This window comes from Haematobia irritans, chromosome 1 (assembly GCF_050003625.1).
Source record: "Haematobia irritans isolate KBUSLIRL chromosome 1, ASM5000362v1, whole genome shotgun sequence".
NCBI lineage: Eukaryota > Metazoa > Arthropoda > Insecta > Diptera > Muscidae > Haematobia > Haematobia irritans.
In genome coordinates this window covers 172,765,397-172,787,016 of record NC_134397.1, presented here as the reverse complement: position 1 = coordinate 172,787,016, position 21,620 = coordinate 172,765,397, and the positions used below count along the sequence as shown (strand labels likewise).

The following is a 21,620-nucleotide window of genomic DNA, read 5'->3' as shown; positions in this document are numbered from 1 at the left end:
TCTATAGAAAACTTTGTCAAAATTTTATTTGTTGTTTTGATCTCAGCTTTAAAACCATTGTGTTGACTAAACTACAAGAGTAGCTTAACCAGCAGAGGATGCTGATAAGGAATGTGGTAATTCCGAAACGTGCGTCCATCCAACCATCTTGCAGTCTATAGGGCTTTGTCCAAATAAATTTGACAAACATTCTTTTCTTCTGTTGGTTAAGCTACTCTTGTAGTTTAGTCAACACAATGGTTTTAAAGCTGAGATCAAAACAACAAATATGATTGAAGTAAAAACCAACAATAAAAAAATTTAGTCAACACAATGGTTTTAAAGCTGAGATCAAAACAACAAATATGATTGAAGTAAAAACCAACAATAAAAAAAATTTATTTCTATAGAAAATTTTGTCAAAACTTTATTTCTTTAGAAAATTTAGTCAAAATTTTATTTCTATAGAATTTTTTTTAATTTTATTTTTATAGAAAATTTTGTCAAAATTTTATTTCTATAGAAAATTTTATCAAAATTTTATTTCTGCAGAAAATTTTGTCTAAATTTTATTTTTATAGAAAATTTTCTCAAAATTTCATCTCTATAGAAAATTTAGTCAAAATTTCATCTCTATAGAAAATTTTGTCAAAATTTCATCTCTATAAAAAATTTTGTTAAAATTTTATTTTTATAGAAAATTTTGTCAATCTTTAAATCGTAAAAATTGGACATGGCGCAAACAACAACACAGAACAGTAAGTTCTGAGTGCTAGACGTCCATTTGTTCGCCAGTTGTCTTCCCAAGAAATCGGGAAAACCAACGGCGAATCGCTAGGAGCCACCGTGGTGCAATGGTTAGCACGCCCGCCTTGCATACACAAGGTCGTGGGTTCGATTCCTGCTTCGACCGAACACCAAAAAGTTTTCAGCGGTGGATTATCCCACCTCAGTAATGCTGGTGACATTTCTGAAGGTTTCAAAGCCTCTCTAAGTGGTTTCACTGCAATGTGGAACGCCGTTCGGACTCGGCTATAAAAACGAGGTCCCCTGTCATTGACCTTAACATGGAATCGGGCAGCACTCAGTGATAAGAGAGAAGTTCACCAATGTGGTATCACAATGGACTGAATAGTCTAAGTGAGCCTGATACATCGGACTGCCACATAACCTAACCTATCCTAAACTAACCTAACCTAACGGCGAATCACTCTTCACCACACTGAAAGAAAGCATGCCCAGTTCCAAAGATTTTTCTTTGCTTTAAAAATGTTGGTATTGATTCCGAGCCAAAGAAGCGGAGAATACAAGTAAGGATACTTTTAAGACACAATTCTCTTTTAAATTTTGGTTTTGTGTACTTGCTTCTAGGCAGCAAATTTTAATTTTTCGCTTTTTCAGCTTTATTTCTTCATATGCTATCAAAGTAAACGAGTTAACGACAACTTTATTTTCCAAATTCAGACTCGACTCCCAGTAGAAATTATACTATGTTTCAAGTAAAAAACGTCTTTAAAATAAACTGTTGAAAAGCATGTCCTATTTTTGAACGATTTTTTTGCTTTATAGTCAAGATGCAAAAAGACAACAAATTTAAAGACAATTTCATTAAATTTAAAGAAATTTTCTGAATTATTATAGTCAAGTTGCCTTAGCCCAAACATTTTTTCTTTCATGTTATGATACCCATTTTTAAGTAAAATCACTTAATTATAAGGACAATTCGACTTCATTGAAAAGTTTATCGACTTTTGGACAAGGAAAAAAGTTTATATCAGAGAAATGCGTCTTCTATGCTAAGCAAAATTTTGCATTCGTATTTTAAAGACATGAAATCTTTGACCTCACGACAATATTTTTTTCAGTGCATGGCCGTGCGAGCTCTCACTTGTCGGCTCATACAACAGCATTTTGCGCACTCAAAACATCGATTTGATGGGTCGGTCACACACCGTATAGTCTTGACTTGGCATCTCATGACTTCCTTTTATTCCCGTACGTAAAAAATAAAATGGTCAACGTTTTTCGACACCTGCGGAAGCGGTCGGTCGATGTGTTCAGAATACATGTTTTGAAGATACCTCATTCAGAGTGGCAAAAGTGCTTCGACCATTGTTTCAAGCGCATGCAAAAGTGATTAGATCTTAATGGGAATTATTTTGAATAACAATAAAGCGATTTTCGACGATCAATATTTGTTTTTGTTCTCTAATCCCGAAATATAAAAGGCAGCCCTCGTATCCAAAAGTTGTATCGTTTGTATGAAACTGATGATCAGACGTGTGCAATTTGTTTGTTTTCTCTAAACGAAGTTTTTCTAAGTGCACCTAATGTTCCAGTAAAAAAGTGTGCAAAATTGGCGCAGAAGCGATGAATTTAACATGGGCGAATTTAACATGTCATAGGCCAGATATCCATCATTTCAACAGCCATTGTACTGAATTTTCATCACTTTTTAAGGAGTGATCCAAATTAAGTGTTTTGGATGTGAATTAAGAAATTTTGTGATATTTTGCCAAAAAAAAAAAAATTTATAATGTTTTATGATTTTTAATGCATTCTAACGCTCCTCTGACACATTTGACCTCAATTATTTTCAAAAATTTGCAATTTTTCTAGAATAGATTTTGCATTTTTTGACAAAATTTCCACCACTTTATTAATTCTTACTCTGTTTTTAATCAATTTGAAACAAAAAAAGTTAAAATTGCGCATTAAAAATATGAGAAAAGCGAGTTATAAAAAAATGAATTAAAACAACTTCCTGCGTAGTTTAAATAAAGAACATCTTTGGGAGGACATTTTTGGAAGTGCTTTTAAATTTGTGCCTTTAGAACAAATTCCAATTTTTTTGGGGTGTGCATTAGACACTGTTCTACAAATAGATTAGCTTGGATATATGGCTTGTGAGCGCAATTTAGTATAAGTCCATGGTTCGACTCTCCGTCCGGGCAAAAGGTACACTTTAGAAATAAATTGTGAAAATCGTATACTTGAGAGAATACACTGATAAAAAAGCATACTCGGTTCCAAAGATTTTGTCTTTACTTTAAAAAATTTGGTATTGATTCCGAGCCAAAGAAGCGGAGAATACAAGTAAGGATACTTTTAAGACACAATTCTCTTTTAAATTTAGGTTTTGTGCACTTGCTTCTAGGAAGCAAATTTTAATTTTTCGCTTTCTCAGCTTTTTTTCTTCATATGCTACCAAAGTCCTTTAAAAACGAGTTAACGGCAACTTTATTTTCCAAATTAGGACTCGACTTCCAGTAGAAATTATGCTATGTTTGAAGTAAAAAACTTCTTTAAAATAAAGTTTTGAAAAACATGTCCTATATTTGAACGATTTTTTTGCTTTGTAGTCAAGATGCAAAAAGACAATAAATTTAAAGACAATTTCATTAAATTTAAAGAATTTTTCTGAATTATTAAAGTCAAGTTGACCTTAGCCTATAAATTTTTTCTTTCATGTTAAGATACCCATTTTTAAGTCAAATCACTTAATTAACAGGTTGGTTGATAAGTCCCCGGTCTGACACATAGATGGCGTCGCTAGTATTAAATGCATATTATTTTTATATAGTACCAACCTTCAAATGATTCGTGTCAAAATTTGACGTCTGTAAGTCAATTAGTTTGTGAGATAGAGAGTCTTTTGTTATTGTGAAAAAAAAAAATGGAAAAAAGGAATTTCGTGTTTTGATAAAATACTGTTTTCTGAAGGGAAAAAATACGGTGGAAGCAAAAACTTGGCTTGATAATGAGTTTCCGGACTCTGCCCCAGGGAAATCAACAATAATTGATTGGTATGCAAAATTCAAGCGTGGTGAAATGAGCACGGAGGACGGTGAACGCAGTGGACGCCCGAGAGAGGTGGTTACCGACGAAAACATCAAAAAATCCACAAAATGATTTTGAATGACCGTAAAATGAAGTTATCGAGATAGCAGGGGCCTTAAAGATATCAAAGGAACGCGTTGGTCATATAATTCATCAATATTTGGATATGCGGAAGCTCTGTGCAAAGTGGGTGCCGCGCGAGCTCACATTTGACCAAAAACAATAACGTGTTAATGATTCTGAGCGGTGTTTGCAGCTGTTAACTCGTAATACACCCAAGCTTTTCCGTCGATATGTGACAATGGCTCCATCACTACACTCCTGAGTCCAATCGACAGTCGGCTGAGTGGACTGCGACCAGTGAACCGCCTCCGAAGCGTGGAAAGACTCAAAAGTCCGCTGGCAAAGTAATGGCCTCTGTCTTTTGGGATGCGCATGGAATAATTTTTATCGATTATCTTGAGAAGGGAAAACCCATCAACAGTGACTATTGTACGGCGTTATTGGAGCGTTTGAAGGTAGAAATCGCGACAAAACGGCCCCATATGAAGAAGAAAAAGTATTGTTCCACCAAGATAACGCACCGTTCCACAAGTCATTGAGAACGATGGCAAAATTCATGAATTGGGCTTCGAATTGCTTCCCCACCCACCGTATTCTCCAGATCTGGCCCCCAGCGATTTTTCTTGTTCTCAGACCTCAAAAGGATGCCCGCAGGGAAAAATTTGGCTGCAATGAAGAGGTGATCGCTGAAAATGAGGCCTATTTTGAGGCAAAACCGAAGGAAAACTACCAAAATGGTATCAAAAAATTGGAAGGTCGTTATAATCGTTGCATCGCTCTTGAAGAGAACTATGTTGAATAATAAAAACGAATTTTGACAAAAAAATGTGTTTTTCTTTGTTAGACCGGGGACTTATCAGCCAACCTGTTATAAGGACAATACGACTTCATTGAAAAGCTTATCGACTTTTTGAAAATAACTTTATTTTAGAGAAATGCGACATGAAATCTTTGACCTCACGACAATATTTTTTTCAGTGTATAGAGAAGATGAAATTAGCCAGAAATTACGTTTGTCAAAAACAAATAATATGCTATTCTTCAAAACAAACTTGTTTACCACGAAAATAAATTTTCAAATGATGTTCGTTGGTCTAAAATTTCGTTTGATAGGAAAGTATTTTTTTGCGTGCAGTAACCCCAGATTTCAAAATTCTAATAAATTGGGTCAAAATTGAGGCTCTAGATTTAGATTTAAAAATTACAATCGGTGCTATATGAAAACATTGATGATTTATTCAATTAATTATTAAATTATATCTTAATGGCATTTACATTATATATAATATTTTTATTCCAGTTATCTTAATTAAGAATGAAAGACATTACACATGTTACTACTCGATCAAACTACAACAAATTAAAAGGGAAATTCAGGGTGCTTCTCAACTCTGCGGAAGAAGGAAAAAATCATAATGGTATTTGGTATAAAATAAAAATGAAAATTTTTTTCTTACCCTGGGAAAAATTTGAAATCACATACACGTATATTTGCATCCAAAGCATTCATACGTTCGATTTCCACGGGGGATAGCTTAAAATCAAATATATTCAAATTTTGTTTTAAGCGTTCCGCATTGGTACTCTTCGGTATAGCTGACAAACCACTATCAATGATCCAACGCAGCAAAACTTGTGCTGGAGTTTTGCCATGGGCTTTGGCAATTTCTTTTACCTCAGGAATCTCCATTAAATCGGGTAATTCTCGCTCAACACCAGCCGATTTATTAAGATTTGAAATTCCCTTAGAACCAAGTGGTGAATAAGCAGTAACAATAATTCCTTCTTTTTTACAAAAGTCAATCAATTGGCGTTGTTGCAAATAGACATGATGTTCGATCTGTATTGGGTAGAGAATTCATATAAATGTCAATACTGTTAGCTTACGTATGTTTCGATATTGCAATATTTTGTTTTAGGAAAGGTTTCATGACATTAATGAAAATATCGTTATATGAATGATTTTGTTGTTGTATGAATGATTTTTGTTGAAACGCCAAGGGTTAAGTTAACCATACGATTTCTTAATTTGTTTCTTGCCTATGGTTATGAACTTGGGTTGATCTCCCGCATCTTTTTCCATCCACCATGAATGGCAGATATTTTCGATTTTCATAGAGAATTGTTTAACTTCATAAGGTGTAAGATATTTTACCCCTAAAAATCCCCCAAATAAATGTTATCTCCTAAAAATCCCCTCCAACGTGAAAGCCCCTAATTTTGGTGGAAACTCCCAAGATAACAGGTTGGCTTATAAGTCCCCGGTCTGACATAGATGCATATTATTTTTATATAGTACCAACCTTCAAATGATTCGTGTCAAAATTTGATGTCTGTAAGTCAATTAGTTTGTGAGATAGAGCGTCTTTTGTGAAGCAACTTTTGTTATTGTGAAAAAATGGAAAAAAAGGAATTTCGTGTTTTGATAAAATACTGTTTTCTGAAGGGAACAAATATGGTGGAAGCAAAAACTTGGCTTGATGAGTTTCCAGACTCTGCCCCCAGGGAAATCAACAATAATTGATTGGTATGCAAAATTCAAGCGTGGTGAAATGAGCACGGAGGACGGTGAACGCAGTGGACGCCCGAAAGAGGTGGTTACCGACGAAAACATCAAAAAATCCACAAAATGATTTTGAATGACCGTAAAATGAAGTTGATCGAGATAGCAGAGGCCATAAAGTTATCTAAGGAACGTGCTGGTCATATCATTTTAAAACTCAATTAAGACTTTAATTGGAAAAATTTTCGTGATTTTTTTTTTCTGTGTAGCCGTCTCTCTTATTAATGAGTGTTCTCGGATTCTATGTTTGGCTCAATGGCATGGGACCTCTTTTTTATAGCAAAGGGCGAATGGCCAGACTCTCCGGATTTTTGTACAGTAAAGAGGATATGTTACTTGAGCGGAAATGCTTTCACAATTACCTGTAAATTTGCCGGTCTTATTTTACAATTATTTAAAAGTCTTTCAACTTGTCTCTGATTGAAGTTAGATACTCCAATGGATTTGGTAAGGCCTTTTTCACAAATTTCTTCCATTTTCTACAAAAAAAAAAAACGGAAAAAATAAAACAAATGTCTTTATTTGAAAATTTCATACATCTATGTGGTAGGCTACCTTCCAAACTGCTATGTGATCCGTTGAAGTATTGATAACAATTTCACCATTTTCGTTCCTTTTAAATTCTCCATTTTCTAGATGAACACCGAAGGGAACGTGTATTAAAAACATGTCGACATAATCCAGTTGCAAATCTGCTAAAGAATTCCTCAAAGTCGGCTCTACACATTCTGGAATGTTAGCTGTAATATAAAATGATTTTTTATTAAGAAAATAATATACATTGATGATTTGATTCTATTGGTAATATAACGATATTTTATCAGTATATAATTAAGAAAATGGGCCTGACAGAAATATTGGTGGTCCGCCGCAAATTATACAGGTTATGTTAAAAAGAGGATATATAGCTGACAGAGTTGGCATTGACGGTTGCCACTCGTGCCAAAACAATATCTACCAAAATTTGAAGAAATTTTTACCACAATCTATTAGGTTTTAAACAATTTTATTTTAAAAGTTTTATCAAATTTTTGTGGTTAGTGGAAAAAAAGGTTTTTTCTTCAAATTATCACTCTTATTAGCGTTCAATTTTTTGGGTGTATAAATATCCCTTGAATTGTAAAAGTGTTGAGTTTTAAATGTTTTAACGATTTTAGATTGCACCAACAAGAGAAGGTTACCATTTCTACAAAAAGGACGATCTTACAATGGTATGAAATAATACGAAAATTAAAAATTTTTAAGATATTGAATTTATAGAAAATATTGTCAACATTTTATTTCTATAGAACTTTTTACAAAATGTTATTTTTATAGACAATTTTCTGAAAATTTTATTTCTATAGAAAATTGTGTCAAAAATGTTATTTCTATAGACCATTTTAATTCTACAGGAAATTTGGCTAAAAGTGTATATTTTATTTCTATAGAAAATTTGGTCAAAATGTTACTAATACAGAAAATTTGTACAACATTTTATTTCTATAGATTATTTTTTTTTTCAAAATCTTTTGTCAAAATTTTATTTCTATAGAAAATTTTATCAGATTTTTTTAATAGAAAATTTTGTCAAAATTTTATTTCTATAGAAAATTTTGTCAACATTTTATTTATATAAGAAATTTTGTCAAAATTTTATTTCTATAGTAAATTTTGTCAAAATTTTATTTCTATAGAAAATTTTGTCAAAACTTTATTTCTATAGAAAATTTTGTCAAAATTTTATTTCTATAGAAAATTTTGTCAAAATTTTATTTCTATAGAAAATTTTGTCAAAATTTTATTTCTATAAGAAATTTTGTCAAAATTTTATTTCTATAGAAAATTTTGTCAAAATTTTATTTCTATAGAACATTTTGTCAACATTTTATTTCTATAAAAAATTTTGTCAAAAGTTTATTTCTATAGAAAATTTTGTCAAAATTTTATTTCTATAGAAAATTTTATCAAAATTTTATTTCTATAGAACATTCTTCAAAATTTTATTTCAATAGAAAATTTGGTCAAAATTTTATTTCTATAGAAAATTTTGTCAAAATTTTATTTCTATAGAAATTTTTTTTCAAAATGTTATTTCTATAGAAAATTTTGTCCAAATTTTATTTCTATATATATTTTTTTTAATTTATTTCTATAGAAAACTTTGTCAAAATTTTATTTCTATAGAAATTTTTTTTTCAAAATGTTATTTCTATAGAAAATTTAGTTAAAATTTTATTTCTATAGAAAATTTTGTTAAAAATTTATTTCTATAGAAAACTTTGTCAAAATTTTATTTCTATAGAAAACTTTGTCAAAAGGTTATTTCTATAGGAAATTTTGTCAAAATTTTATTTCTATAGAAAACTTTGTCAACATTTTATTTCTATAGAAAATTTTGTCAAAATTTTATTTCTATAAGAAATTTTGTCAAAATTTTATTTCTATAGAAAATTTTGTCAACATTTTATTTCTATAGAACATTTTGTCAAAATTTTATTTCTATAGAAAATTTTGTCAAAATTTTATTTCTATAGAAAATTTTATCAAAATTTTATTTCTATAGAACATTCTTCAAAATTTTATTTCAATAGAAAATTTGGTCAAAATTTTATTTCAATAGAAAATTTGGTCAAAATTTTATTTCTATAGAAAATTTTGTCAAAATTTTATTTCTATAGAAATTTTTTTTCAAAATGTTATTTCTATAGAAAATTTTGTCCAAATTTTATTTTTATATATATTTTTTTTAAATTTATTTCTATAGAAAATTTTGTCAAAATTTTATTTCTATAGAAAATTTTTTTCAAAATGTTATTTCTATAGAAAATTTAGTTAAAATTTTATTTCTATAGAAAATTTTGTTAAAAATGTATTTCTATAGAAAACTTTGTCAAAATTTTATTCCTATAGAAAACTTTGTCAAAATGTTATTTCTATAGGAAATTTTGTCAAAATTTTATTTCTATAGTTAGGTTAAAGGTTAAAGTGGAGGCCCGATTAAGATTCAGGCTCACTTAGACTATTCAGTCCATTGTGATGTATTTCTATAGTAAATTTTGTCAAAATTTTATTTCTATAGAAAATTTTGTCAAAATTTTATTTCTATAGAAAATTTTGTACAAATTTTATTTCCATAGAAAATTTTGTCAAAATTTTATTTCTATAGAAAATTTTGTCAAAATTTTATTTCTATAGAAAATTTTGTCAACATTTTATTTCTATAGAAAATTTTGTCAACATTTTATTTCTATAGAAAATTTTGTCAAAATTTTAATTTTGTAATTTCTATAGTTAGGTTAAAGTGACAGCCCGATTAAGATTCAGGCTCACTTAGACTATTCAGTCCATTGTGATATATTTCTATAGTAAATTTTGTCAAAATTTTATTTCTATAAAACATTCTTCAAAATTTTATTGCAATAGAAAATTTTGTCAAAATTTTATTTCTATGGAACATTTTGTCAAAATTTTATTTCTATAGAAAATTTTGTCAAAATTTTATTTCTATAGAAAATTTTGTCAAAATTTTATTTCTATAGAAAATTTTGTTAAAATTTTATTTCTATAGAACATTTTGTCAAAATTTTATTTCTATAGAACATTTTGTCAAAATTTTATTTCTATAGAACATTTTGTCAAAATGTTATTTCTATAGAAAGTTTTGCCAAAATTTTATTTCTATAGAAAATGTTGTCAAAATTTTATTTCTATAAAAAATTTTGTCAACATATTATTTCTAAAGAAAATTTTGTCAAAATTTTATTTCTATAGAAAATTTTGTCAAAATTTCATTTCTGGAGAAAATTTTGTCAAAAGTTATAGAAAATGTTGTCAAAATTTCATTTCTATAGAAAATTTTGTCAAGATTTTTTTCCTGTAGAAAATTTTCTCAAAATTTTATTTCTATAGAAAATTTTGTCAAAATTTTATTTCAATAGAAAATTTTGTCAAAATTTTATTTCTATAGAAAATTTTGTCAAAATTTTATTTCTATTGAAAATTTCGTTAAAATTTTATTTTTATAGAAAATTTGGTCAAAATTTTATTTTTATAGAAAATGTTGTCAAAATTTTATTTCTATAGAAAATTTTGTCCAAATTTTATTTTTATAGAACATTTTGTCAAAATTTTATTTCTATAGAAAATGTTGTCAAAAATTTTATTTCTATAGAAAATTTTTTTCAAAATGTTCTTTCTATAGAAAATTTAGTTAAAATTTTATTTCTATAGAAAGTTTTGTTAAAAATTTATTTCTATCGAAAATTTTGTCAAAATTTTATTTCTATAGAAAATTTAGTTAAAATTTTATTTCTATAGAAAATTTCGTCAAAATTTTATTTCTATAGAAAATTTTGTCAACATTTTATTTCTATAAGAAATTTTGTCAAAATATTATTTCTATAGCAAATTTTGTCAAAATTTTATTTCCATAGAAAATTTTGTCAAAATTTTATTTCTATAGAAAATTTTGTCATAATTTTATTTCTATAGAAAATTTTGTCAAAATTTTATTTGTATAGAAAATTTTGTCAAAATTTTATTTCTATTGAAAATTTTGTCAAAATTTTATTTCTATAGAAAATTTTGTCAACATTTTATTTCTATAAGAAATTTTGTCAAAATATTATTTCTATAGCAAATTTTGTCAAAATTTTATTTCTATAGAAAATTTTGTCAAAATATTATTTCTATAGAAAATTTTGTCAAAATTTTATTTCTATAGAAAATTTTGTCAAAATTTTATTTCTATAGAAAATTTTGTCAACATTTTATTTCTATAAAAAAATTTGTCAAAATTTTATTTCTATAGAAAATTTTGTCAAAGTTTATTTCTATAGAAAGTTTTGTCAAAATTTTATTTCTATAGAAAATTTTGTCAAAATTTTATTTCTATAGCAAATTTTGTCAAAATGTTATTTCTATAGAAAATTTTGTCAAAATTTTATTTCTATAGCAAATTTTGTCAAAATTTTATTTCTATAGAAAATTTTGTCAAAATTTTATTTCTATAGAAAATTTTGTCAAAATTTTATTTCTATAGAAAATTTTGTCAAAATTTTATTTCTATAGAAATTTTTGTCAAAATTTTATTTCTACAGAAAACTTTGTCAAAATTTTATTTCTATAGGAGATTTTGTAAAAATTTTATTTCTATAGTAAATGTTGTCAAAATTTTATTTCTATAGAAAATTTTGTCAAAATTTTATTTCTAAAAAAAATATTTATTTTATTTAGTTTGTCAAAATTTTAATTCTATAGAAATTTTTATTTTTTATTATAATTTATTTAGAAAATTTTGTCAAAATGTTATTTCTATATAAAATGTAGGTACTTGGTGGTAGAAAATTTAGTTAAAATTTTATTTCTATAGAAAATTTTGTCAAAATTTTATTTCTATAGAAAATTTTGTCAACATTTTATTTCTATAAGAAATTTTGTCAAAATATTATTTCTATAGCAAATTTTGTCAAAATTTTATTTCCATAGAAAATTTTGTCAAAATTTTATTTCTATAGAAAATTTTGTCAAAATTTTATTTCTATTGAAAATTTTGTCAAAATTTTATTTCTATTGAAAATTTTGTCAAAATTTTATTTCTATAGAAAATTTTGTCAACATTTTATTTCTATAAGAAATTTTGTCAAAATATTATTTCTATAGCAAATTTTGTCAAAATTTTATTTCTATAGAAAATTTTGTCAAAATATTATTTCTATAGAAAATTTTGTCAAAATTTTATTTCTATAGAAAATTTTGTCAAAATTTTATTTCTATAAAAAAATTTGTCAAAATTTTATTTCTATAGAAAATTTTGTCAAATTTTATTTCTATAGAAAGTTTTGTCAAAATTTTATTTCTATAGAAAATTTTGTCAAAATTTTATTTCTATAGCAAATTTTGTCAAAATTTTATTTCTATAGAAAATTTTGTCAAAATTTTATTTCTATAGCAAATTTTGTCAAAATTTTATTTCTATAGCAAATTTTGTCAAAATTTTATTTCTGTAGAAAATTTTGTCAAAATTTTATTTCTATAGAAAATTTTGTCAAAATTTTATTTCTATAGAAAATTTTGTCAAAATTTTATTTCTATAGAAATTTTTGTCAAAATTTTATTTCTACAGAAAACTTTGTCAAAATTTTATTTCTATAGGAGATTTTGTAAAAATTTTATTTCTATAGTAAATGTTGTCAAAATTTTATTTCTATAGAAAATTTTGTCAAAATTTTATTTCTAAAAAAAATATTTATTTTATTTAGTTTGTCAAAATTTTAATTCTATAGAAATTTTTCTCAATAATTTATTTAGAAAATTTTGTCAAAATGTTATTTCTATATAAAATGTAGGTACTTCTTAGTTGGAGAGGAATATACTATTTCCAAAAAAAATCTTTTGACGAAATTCGGCTTAGATTATTTTGACAAAAGGTCAAATGGTCGATGTCCATGATGAATGTCCTGCTGCATGTTCCCCATCAGCATTATGATCTTGAAACATGTTTGGGGTGATCATATTCCTGCTCTGTGTGTAGGTTTTTTAATAATACCCCATGAACGTGGATTTGTTTAGGATATTATGTGGTTCGTGCGATATGAGGATGTAAAAATTGGAAAAATCTGTCTTCTTTTAAATATGAAATATTTCATCCGAAACGACATTTTAGACAATACGACGGGCATGAATAGCTAACGTTTTTTCACATGAAAATTTTTGCATACATACTTTATGAATCCAATTAATTTAATCAAATTTACCTGGTGGCGGTAATTTTGTCGTTATGAACAAATCTTCACGTTTAATACGCCCAGAATCTAACCACTGCTTGAGAACTCGCCCTATGGCCTTCTCATTCATGTATACAGGTGCTGCATCGATATGACGATATCCTGCTTCGAGAGCTAGATTTAAAGCTTCTTCAACTTCATTTTCAGGTGCCTGTAAAGATGACAAAAAAATTATTTAAATTTCAAATCAATTTAAAAACGCCTTATATAATCGTGAACGGCGTTCACGTGATAGTCAAACATTCATCATGATTTTCTTTATATATTCGGTATTAACAAATATTGTGAGACTGTTTTGATGGTTGTAGTCAAGATTGAAAAAGTCAACGAATTTAAAGATGCTTTCATTAATTTTAAAGAATATTTCAAAGTTGCTAAAGTCAAGTTGACCTTAGTCCAACAAAAGTTTATTTCATGAAAAGATTCCAATTTTTAAGTCGTATAAATACAAACGACTTCATTGAAAAGTTTTTCGACTATTGGTCAAGGAAACAAAACTTTATATCAGAGAAATGTGTTTTATATGCTAAGCAAAACGTATTTTAAGGACAAGAAATATTTGGCCTCACGACAATATTTTTTTCAGTGCAATATTTACTAAATAGTTTTCACATCCTGTAGGAAGGGGCTATGAGAGAAATTTGCTTTATGTGTCAATTTTTTCCAAGGCAATATTGTCAAAAAGCCGCAACAAATATTCGGTTTATCATACATATAATTTCCATGTTAATTTTTTATCATCGTTTTGTTTTGTGCTTTTTAATTCAGAAATTTATTAAAATCTTAAATGTTATTGATATTTTCCGACGCAAACGGCAGTACATTTGAGAGCATTTCATGATATTATGTTTACAGAGACCTCTGGTAGTTGTGTTTTGTTATCACAAAACTTCTTCTAGATTGTCTTTGTCCTTATTCCAAACACGGTTGCCACTCGTGCCAAAAATAATCGACCAACATTTGAGGAAAATTTTACAAAAAATCTACCAAATTTAAAAATCTTTATTTTGAAGTTTTTGATCAGATTTTTCTTTTTAGTTTGGATTGTTTGTTTCTTCCAAAGAAATGTTTTACTATTTTATTTTAAAAGTTTATTTCAGTATTTGTAATTTCTCCTATTAGCGACAATTTTTTGCGTATATAAATATTTCTTGAAATGCATATGTGTCGAATTTTAAATGTTATAACGATTTTAGCTTGCACTAACAAGGGAAATTTTCTACTTCTACAATAAGGGATAACTTACTCACAATGGATTTGGATAGTATGATCTAACACGAAAATTAAATTTTTAAAGATATTGAATTTATAGAAAATTGTGACCATATCTTATTTTTAAAGATATTTTTTTTCAATTGATAATTGTTGATAAAAACGAGCTCGAGGTCTGGATGATTAATTTGTATTTATTCAATATTTCGTCTTTTCATTGAAAGACTTCATCGGGAAAATTTTTCTGCGTATACAAATAGAAAAGAAAATATATACACAATACATTTTATTTATATTTTTTTCAAAATTTAACTTCTATCGGAAATTTTGTCAAAATTTTTACATTTTTATCAAAATTTTTACTTCTTAAAAATTTTTGAGAAATTTTTTACTTCTATAGAAAATGTTGTCTAAATTTTATTTCTACAGAAAATTTTATTTCTATAGAAATTTTCTCAAAATTGTATTTCTATAGAAAATTTTCTCAAAATTTTGTTTCTACACAAAATTTTTGCTTCTATAGAAAATTTTCTCCAAATTTTATTTCTATTTAAAATAGAAATATCTCTTAATTTAATTTCGCAAAATGTAATAGACTTAAAGAATTCTACAAATCTACCAATTTTTTTATAAATTTTTTTTTTGCAAAATTTAACTTCTATAGAAAATGTTGTCGACATTTTTACTTCTGTCGGAAATTTTGTCAAAATAGCTTGCACCAACAAAGGAATTTTTCTACTTCTACAATAAGGGAGAATTTACTCACAATGGATTTGGATAGTATGATCTAACACGATAATTAAAGTTTTTAAAGATATTTAATTTATAGAAAATTTTGACCATATTTTATTTTTAAAGATATTTTTTTCTTGCAAAATTTAACTTCTATCGAAAATTTTGTCAAAATTTTTACATTGGAAATTTTGTCAAAATTTTTACTTGTGTAGAAAATTTTGTCAAAATTCTTACTTCTATAGACAATTTTATCAAAATTTTATCTCTAAAGAAATTTTTGTCAAAATTGTATTTCTATAAAATTTTGACAAAATGTATACTTTTATAGAAAATTTTCTCAAAATTTTATATCCATAAAAATTTTTATCAAAATTTTACTTTTAAAGAAAATTTTGACCAAATTTTATTTTTAAAGATTTTTTTTCAAAATTTTATGTCATTTTTACATATAAACGGAAATTTTATCAAAATTTTTACTTCTTAGAAAATTTTGTCAAAATTTTTACTTCTATAGAAAATTTTGTCTAAATTTTATTTCTACAGAAAATTTTGCCAAAATTTTATTTCTATAAAAAATTTTCTCAAAATTGTATTTCTATAGAAAATTTTCACGAAATTTTGTTTCTACATAAAATTTTTGTTTCTATAGAAAATTTTCTCCAAATTTTATTTCTATTGAAAATAGAAGTATCTCTTAATAGACTTAAAGATTTCTACAAATCTACCAAAATTTATTTATAAAGAATTTTTTTTTTTTTAATTTAACTTCTATAGAAAATGTTGTCGACATTTTTACTTCTATCGGAAATTTTGTCAAAATTTTTAATTCTATAGAAAATTCTGTCAAAATTTTCATATAGAAAATTTTGTTACTTCTTTAGGCAATTTTGTCTAAATTTTATTTCTATTTATAATTTAATTTCGTTTGGGAGGAAAGAATTATTTTGTTTTGCGTGTACCAAATTCAATTCATAATAATTTACATTTTTTTACCAGATAATACAACAAAATCTAGAAAATATATGAACAAATTTCCTCATCCCCTGGAGCGTTTGACCCTTATTAAGAACGAGTAAAATTGTTAAAAATAAATTAAATTGATTAAAGGAGTAAATACATTTCTAATACGTTCTTTCTTTATTTGTAATGGGTAGGTTTCTTTGTGTTTAATAAACAGAAGTACTTATATTTTGAGGATCACTGTGATTTTAACACAGTAATTTTTTTCTACCCAAATAAACCCAATTAAGGAAAAAAATAAACAATTATATTAGCTTTATGGTCTGCGAAAGTGCTATAGTCAATGCTGTAGTCAATGAAAATAAAATCTCATAGGTATTTAAACCGGTTATTGGAACTTCGTTATGGCTGATTGACCCAGTAACTTTTCGTGTTAATTTCAATAGCCCTTATTGGAAGAAAGTCTATAGATATGACACCTTTTCTGTTCACAAAACAAGCTTGAGGTAAGCAGGGAAATATGGAGGGGGAAACAACCAGTTTGAAAGGAAGGTACTGATAAGAATCGATGAATTTCTCAATGAATTTCCATTTATGATGCAGTTATTTGGTTGAATGAACTTTTCAAGCAAATCATTATCTGTTGAAATTAGAAATGTCATTGGGAGAGAATTCATTTCCGTATCGAAAAAATGATCGATACAAACAATAAATCAATAAAAACAATAAATAAAATTAAGTTAGCCCTTCAGATAACATATACACATTTTTGAGAATTTAAATTTAACAAGTATATACGGCCGTAAGTTCGGCCAGGCCGAAGCTTATGTACCCTCCATCATGGATTGCGTAGAAACTTCATCTAAACACTGCCATCCACAATCGAATTACTTAAGTTGCGGTAACGCTTGCCGATGGCAAGGTATCTTAAAACCTCCTAACACCATCTTCTAAATTGTATGTAAGTCCATACGTGGTATATATTAAATCAAAAAATATAATACGTATATAATTCAGTTTGACAAAGTAGACATAAAATTTTGACAAAATTTTCTACAGAAATAAAATTTTAACAAAATTTTCTATAGAAATAAAATTTTCACAAAATTTTCTATAGAAATAAAACTTTTGACAAAATTTTCTATAGAAAGACAATTTTGACAAAAATTTCTACAGAAATAAAATTTTAACAAAATTTTCTATAGAAATAAACTTTTGACTAAATTTTCTATAGAAATAAAATCTTGGTAGATTATTTTTGGCTCGAGTGGCAATCATGATTATGAACCGAATAAAATTTGAACAAAATTTTCTATAGAAGTAAAATTTTGACAAAATTTTCTATAGAAATAAAATTTTGACAATGATGAAAATTTTATTATGAACCGAATAAAATTTTAACACAATTTTCTCTAGAAATAAAATTTTGACAAAATTTTCTATAGAAATAAAATTTTGACAAAATTTTCTATAGAAATAAAATTTTGGTAAATTATTTTTGGCTCTAGTGGCAACCATGATTATGAACCGATATGGACCAATTTTTGTGTGATTGGACCAATTTTGGTATGGTTGTTAGCGACCATATACTAACACCACGTGCCTAATTTGAACCGATCGGATGAATTTTGCTCCTCCAAGAGGCTCCGGAGGTCAAATCTGGAGAATGTTTTATATGGGGGCTATATATAATTATGGACCGATATGGACCAATTCTGGCACGGTTGTTAAGGATCATATACTAACACCATGTTCCAAATTACAACCGGATTGGATGAAATTTGCTTCTCTTGGAGACTTCGCAAGCCAAATCTGGGGATCGGTTTATATGGGGGCTATATATAATTATGAACCGATGTGGACCAATTTTTGCATGGTTGTTAGAGACCATATACCAATATCATGTACCAAATTTCAGGAGGATCGGATGAAATTTGCTTCTCTGTGAGGCTCCGCAACCCAAATCTGGGGATCGGTTTATATGGGCGTCATATATAATTATGGACCGATGTGGACCAATTTTTGCATGATTGTTAGAGACCATATACCAACACCATGTACCAAATTTCAGCCGGATCGGATGAAATATGCTTCTCTTAGAGGCTCCACAAGCCAAATCTGAGGGTCCCTTTATATGGGGGCTATACGTAAAAGTGGACCGATATGGCCCATTTTCAATACCATCCGACCTACATCCATAACAACTACTTGTGCCAAGTTTCAAGTCGATAGCTTGTTTCGTTCGGAAGTTAGCGTGATGTCAACAGACGGACGGACGGACATGCTTAGATCGACTCAGAATTTCACCACGAGAATATATATACTTTATGGGGTCTTAGAGCAATATTTCGATGTGTTACAAACGGAATGACAAAGTTAATATACCCCCACCCTATGATGGAGGGTATAAAATAAGTGAGTTGTACTATTGTGGGCAAAAATTGTAAGACTACACTCAAAAAAAAAAAATCCAAATTATAACAGATGTTTTATAGTAAAAACATTTTCTTAATTCCAATAAACATAAAACCAATCATACAAAATTCTCAAAATAGTTTACATGAGAGGTGACTTTTTTATGTATTTTGATCTGCTGAATTCGAAAATTAAGGTTAAAATTTTGTTTTTGAGATAATCTGTTATTTTTAGTTTTCGGTCTTTTTTCACTAAACAAATCATATCTCGAGCTAGAAATGTTCGATTATATTTTCCAAATTTTTGTGATATCGGCGTGATGTCAGTGTTTGTAATACTGTTTATTTAAAATTTTCTAAAAAGAATTAAACTTTTCTAAAATTCAGCAAAATTTTTCCGGGTGGTTTCACTGTTTTTTTTTTCAATGCATTAAGATTTTTGAAAATCCTATATCCATCTCAGACGACATCCCTACCTACATAATTGTGGTAGCACAATACTCTATACCATAGTATAGTAATAAATATATTAGCGTGGTTTAGCGGTTTGTAAAATGAAACCTTTTTAAATATCTCATATCTCAGTAAAAACATATATTTTAAATACTTTTCTTAAGACTTTCGATGAATTTTCACTTTGTCTTATTTGATGACAATATTTTTAGATTGGCCCAAAAATAGGTCATCATAATTTAAAGACGTATTTTTTTCAAACAAGATGATTGTAGCAATTCAATGTGAAAATACTTACTTGCCAAGTACCAATACCAAGGGCTGGCATCTTTAAGCCATTATTGAACGTTAAATATTTATCACAGACCATTGTTTGATTTGTTTTTCTTTATTTGTTTCTTGGTTCAAACAAATATTTATTTTAAATTAACTAAATGCGCTTTAAAAGAAATTCCAAGACCTTTATTTTGATTTTACCGGTGTGTGTGCTCCACACAATCGCTATCAACCGAATTTCGAATTAAACTGAAGGCATCCCACAGATTGAGGAATAGTTTTTATTTTTTAATGTTTAGTGATTGAAACTTACCGGTCTTTACATTTCTCTTTTTATTCTCTCAATTTCTCTAAAGATGAGAAGAAATTGTACGCAGAACTGCCAGACTGTGCTGATTCCTCGACATTGTGGGATAATTTGGAATCGCCACATTTTATTGTGACATTTAGGAATTTTGTGGGATTTTTTTTTTTGAAAATTAGTTTTTCGTATAAATGGTTCATTTGAATATTTTTATAGTAAAATAATTAACCATAAAGATTGGACATGATGTAATAACAAGTTGCCACAAGATAACGAAAAATATTTCTTGAAATCATTCTCCAAACGTCATGTCGACTTCTTGTTTAAAAAATATTCTGCAAACTTAAATATATTAAGCTATGAAGCATTTTCATTTAAACTATCATTTAAGAATAAATTGATTAAGTTTTTATGTATTCTGAAAAAAATATTAACTTTGTCATTCAGTTTGTAACATATCGAAATATTGCTCTAAGACCCCACAAAGTGTATATATTCTGGGTCGTGGTGATATTCTGAGTCGTTTTAAGCATGTCCTTCTGTCTGTTGAAATCACACTAACTTCCGAACGACACAAGCTATCGACTTGAAACTTGGCACAAGTAGTTGTTATTGATGTTGGTCTGATGGTATTGCAAATGGGCGATATCGGTCCACTTTTACGTATAGCCCCCATATAAACCGATCCCCTGATTTAGCTTGCGGATCCTCTAAGAGAAGCAAAGTTCATCCGATCCGGCTGAAGTTTGGTCCATGGTGTTAGTATATGGTCTCCAACAACCAAGCAAAAATTGGTTCACATCGGTCCATTTTTACGTATAGCCCCCATATAAACGGACCCCCAGATTTGGCTTGCGGGTCTTCTAAGAGAAGCAAATTTCATCCGATCTGGCTGAAATTTGGTACATGGTGTTAGTATATGGTCTCTAACAATCATGCAAAAATTTGTCCGATCCGTTTGAAATGTGATACGTGGTGTAAGTATATAGTCTCTAATAACCATGTAAAAATTTGTCCATAATTATATATAGCCCCCATATAAACCGATCCCCAAATTTGTCCTCCGGAGCCTCTTGGAGGAGCAAATTTCATTCAATCCGGTTGAAATTTGGCACGGATTTAGTATATGGTCTCTAACAACCATGCAAAAATTGGTCCATATCTGTCCGCACCCAAAAAAAAGTGAACCCACCGTGGAAGAAAATGTAGGTTTATTTTAGAAAATTGTAACTAAAATAGTTTTCTAATTGCAACATGTTACAAATAAGTTAATACTTTTTGTCAAATTGAAGAAAATTTATTAAAAATAATTAATATTATAAAGCTCAGGGTGGGTCCCTGAGTCGATATAACCATGTCCGTCTGTCCGTCCGTCCGTCCGTCTGTCTGTGAACACATTTTTGTGATCAAAGTCTAGGTCGCAATTTAAGTCCAATATGGACCCAGCAGCCAGAGTTTTATACCGATTTGCTTGAAATTTTGTACAAACATAATACTTAGTCGTATAGTCAAATGTGCAAAATTTTATTGAAATCGGTTCAGATTTAGATATAGCTTCCATATATATCTTTCGCTCGATATGGACTTATATGGCCCCAGAAGCCAGATTTATGGCCGAATTTGGTTGAAATTTTGCACAGGGAGTAGATTTAGCATTATAACTATGCATGCCAAATTTGGTTGAAATCGATTCAGATTTAGATATACCTCTCATATATATTTTTCGCCCGATATGCACTTATATGGACACAGAAGCCAGAGTTTTATCCCGATTAGCTTGAAATTTTGCACAAGGAGTACAATTGGTAGTGTAGTTATGTGTGCCAAATTTGATTGAAATCGGTTCAGATTTAGATATAGCTTCCATATATATTTTTCGCCCGATATGGACTTATATGGCCCCAGAAACCAGAGTTTTGGCCCAATTTGGTTGAAATTTTACACTAGGAGTACAATTAGTAATATAGTCATGTGTGCCAAATTTGGTTGAAATCGGTTTAGATTTAGATATAGCTCCCATATATAGCTTTCGCCCGATTTACACTCATATGACC

General features: G+C 28.1%; 1 protein-coding gene across 1 annotated transcript; it reads right to left on the bottom strand.

Moving 5' to 3' along the window:
* Window positions 1-5,093: 5,093 nt before the first annotated feature.
* On the bottom strand, window positions 5,094-19,505 carry LOC142222145 (aldo-keto reductase family 1 member A1-like). The gene is made up of 6 exons (XM_075292113.1): window positions 19,285-19,505; window positions 13,183-13,363; window positions 7,001-7,185; window positions 6,808-6,924; window positions 5,340-5,722; window positions 5,094-5,273 (listed from the first exon to the last, which is right to left on the bottom strand). Exons 1-6 carry the CDS (start codon window positions 19,354-19,356, stop codon window positions 5,243-5,245), a joined length of 969 nt encoding a protein of 322 aa, XP_075148228.1. The 5' UTR covers window positions 19,357-19,505; the 3' UTR covers window positions 5,094-5,242.
* Between the last annotated feature and the right edge of the window lie 2,115 nt (window positions 19,506-21,620).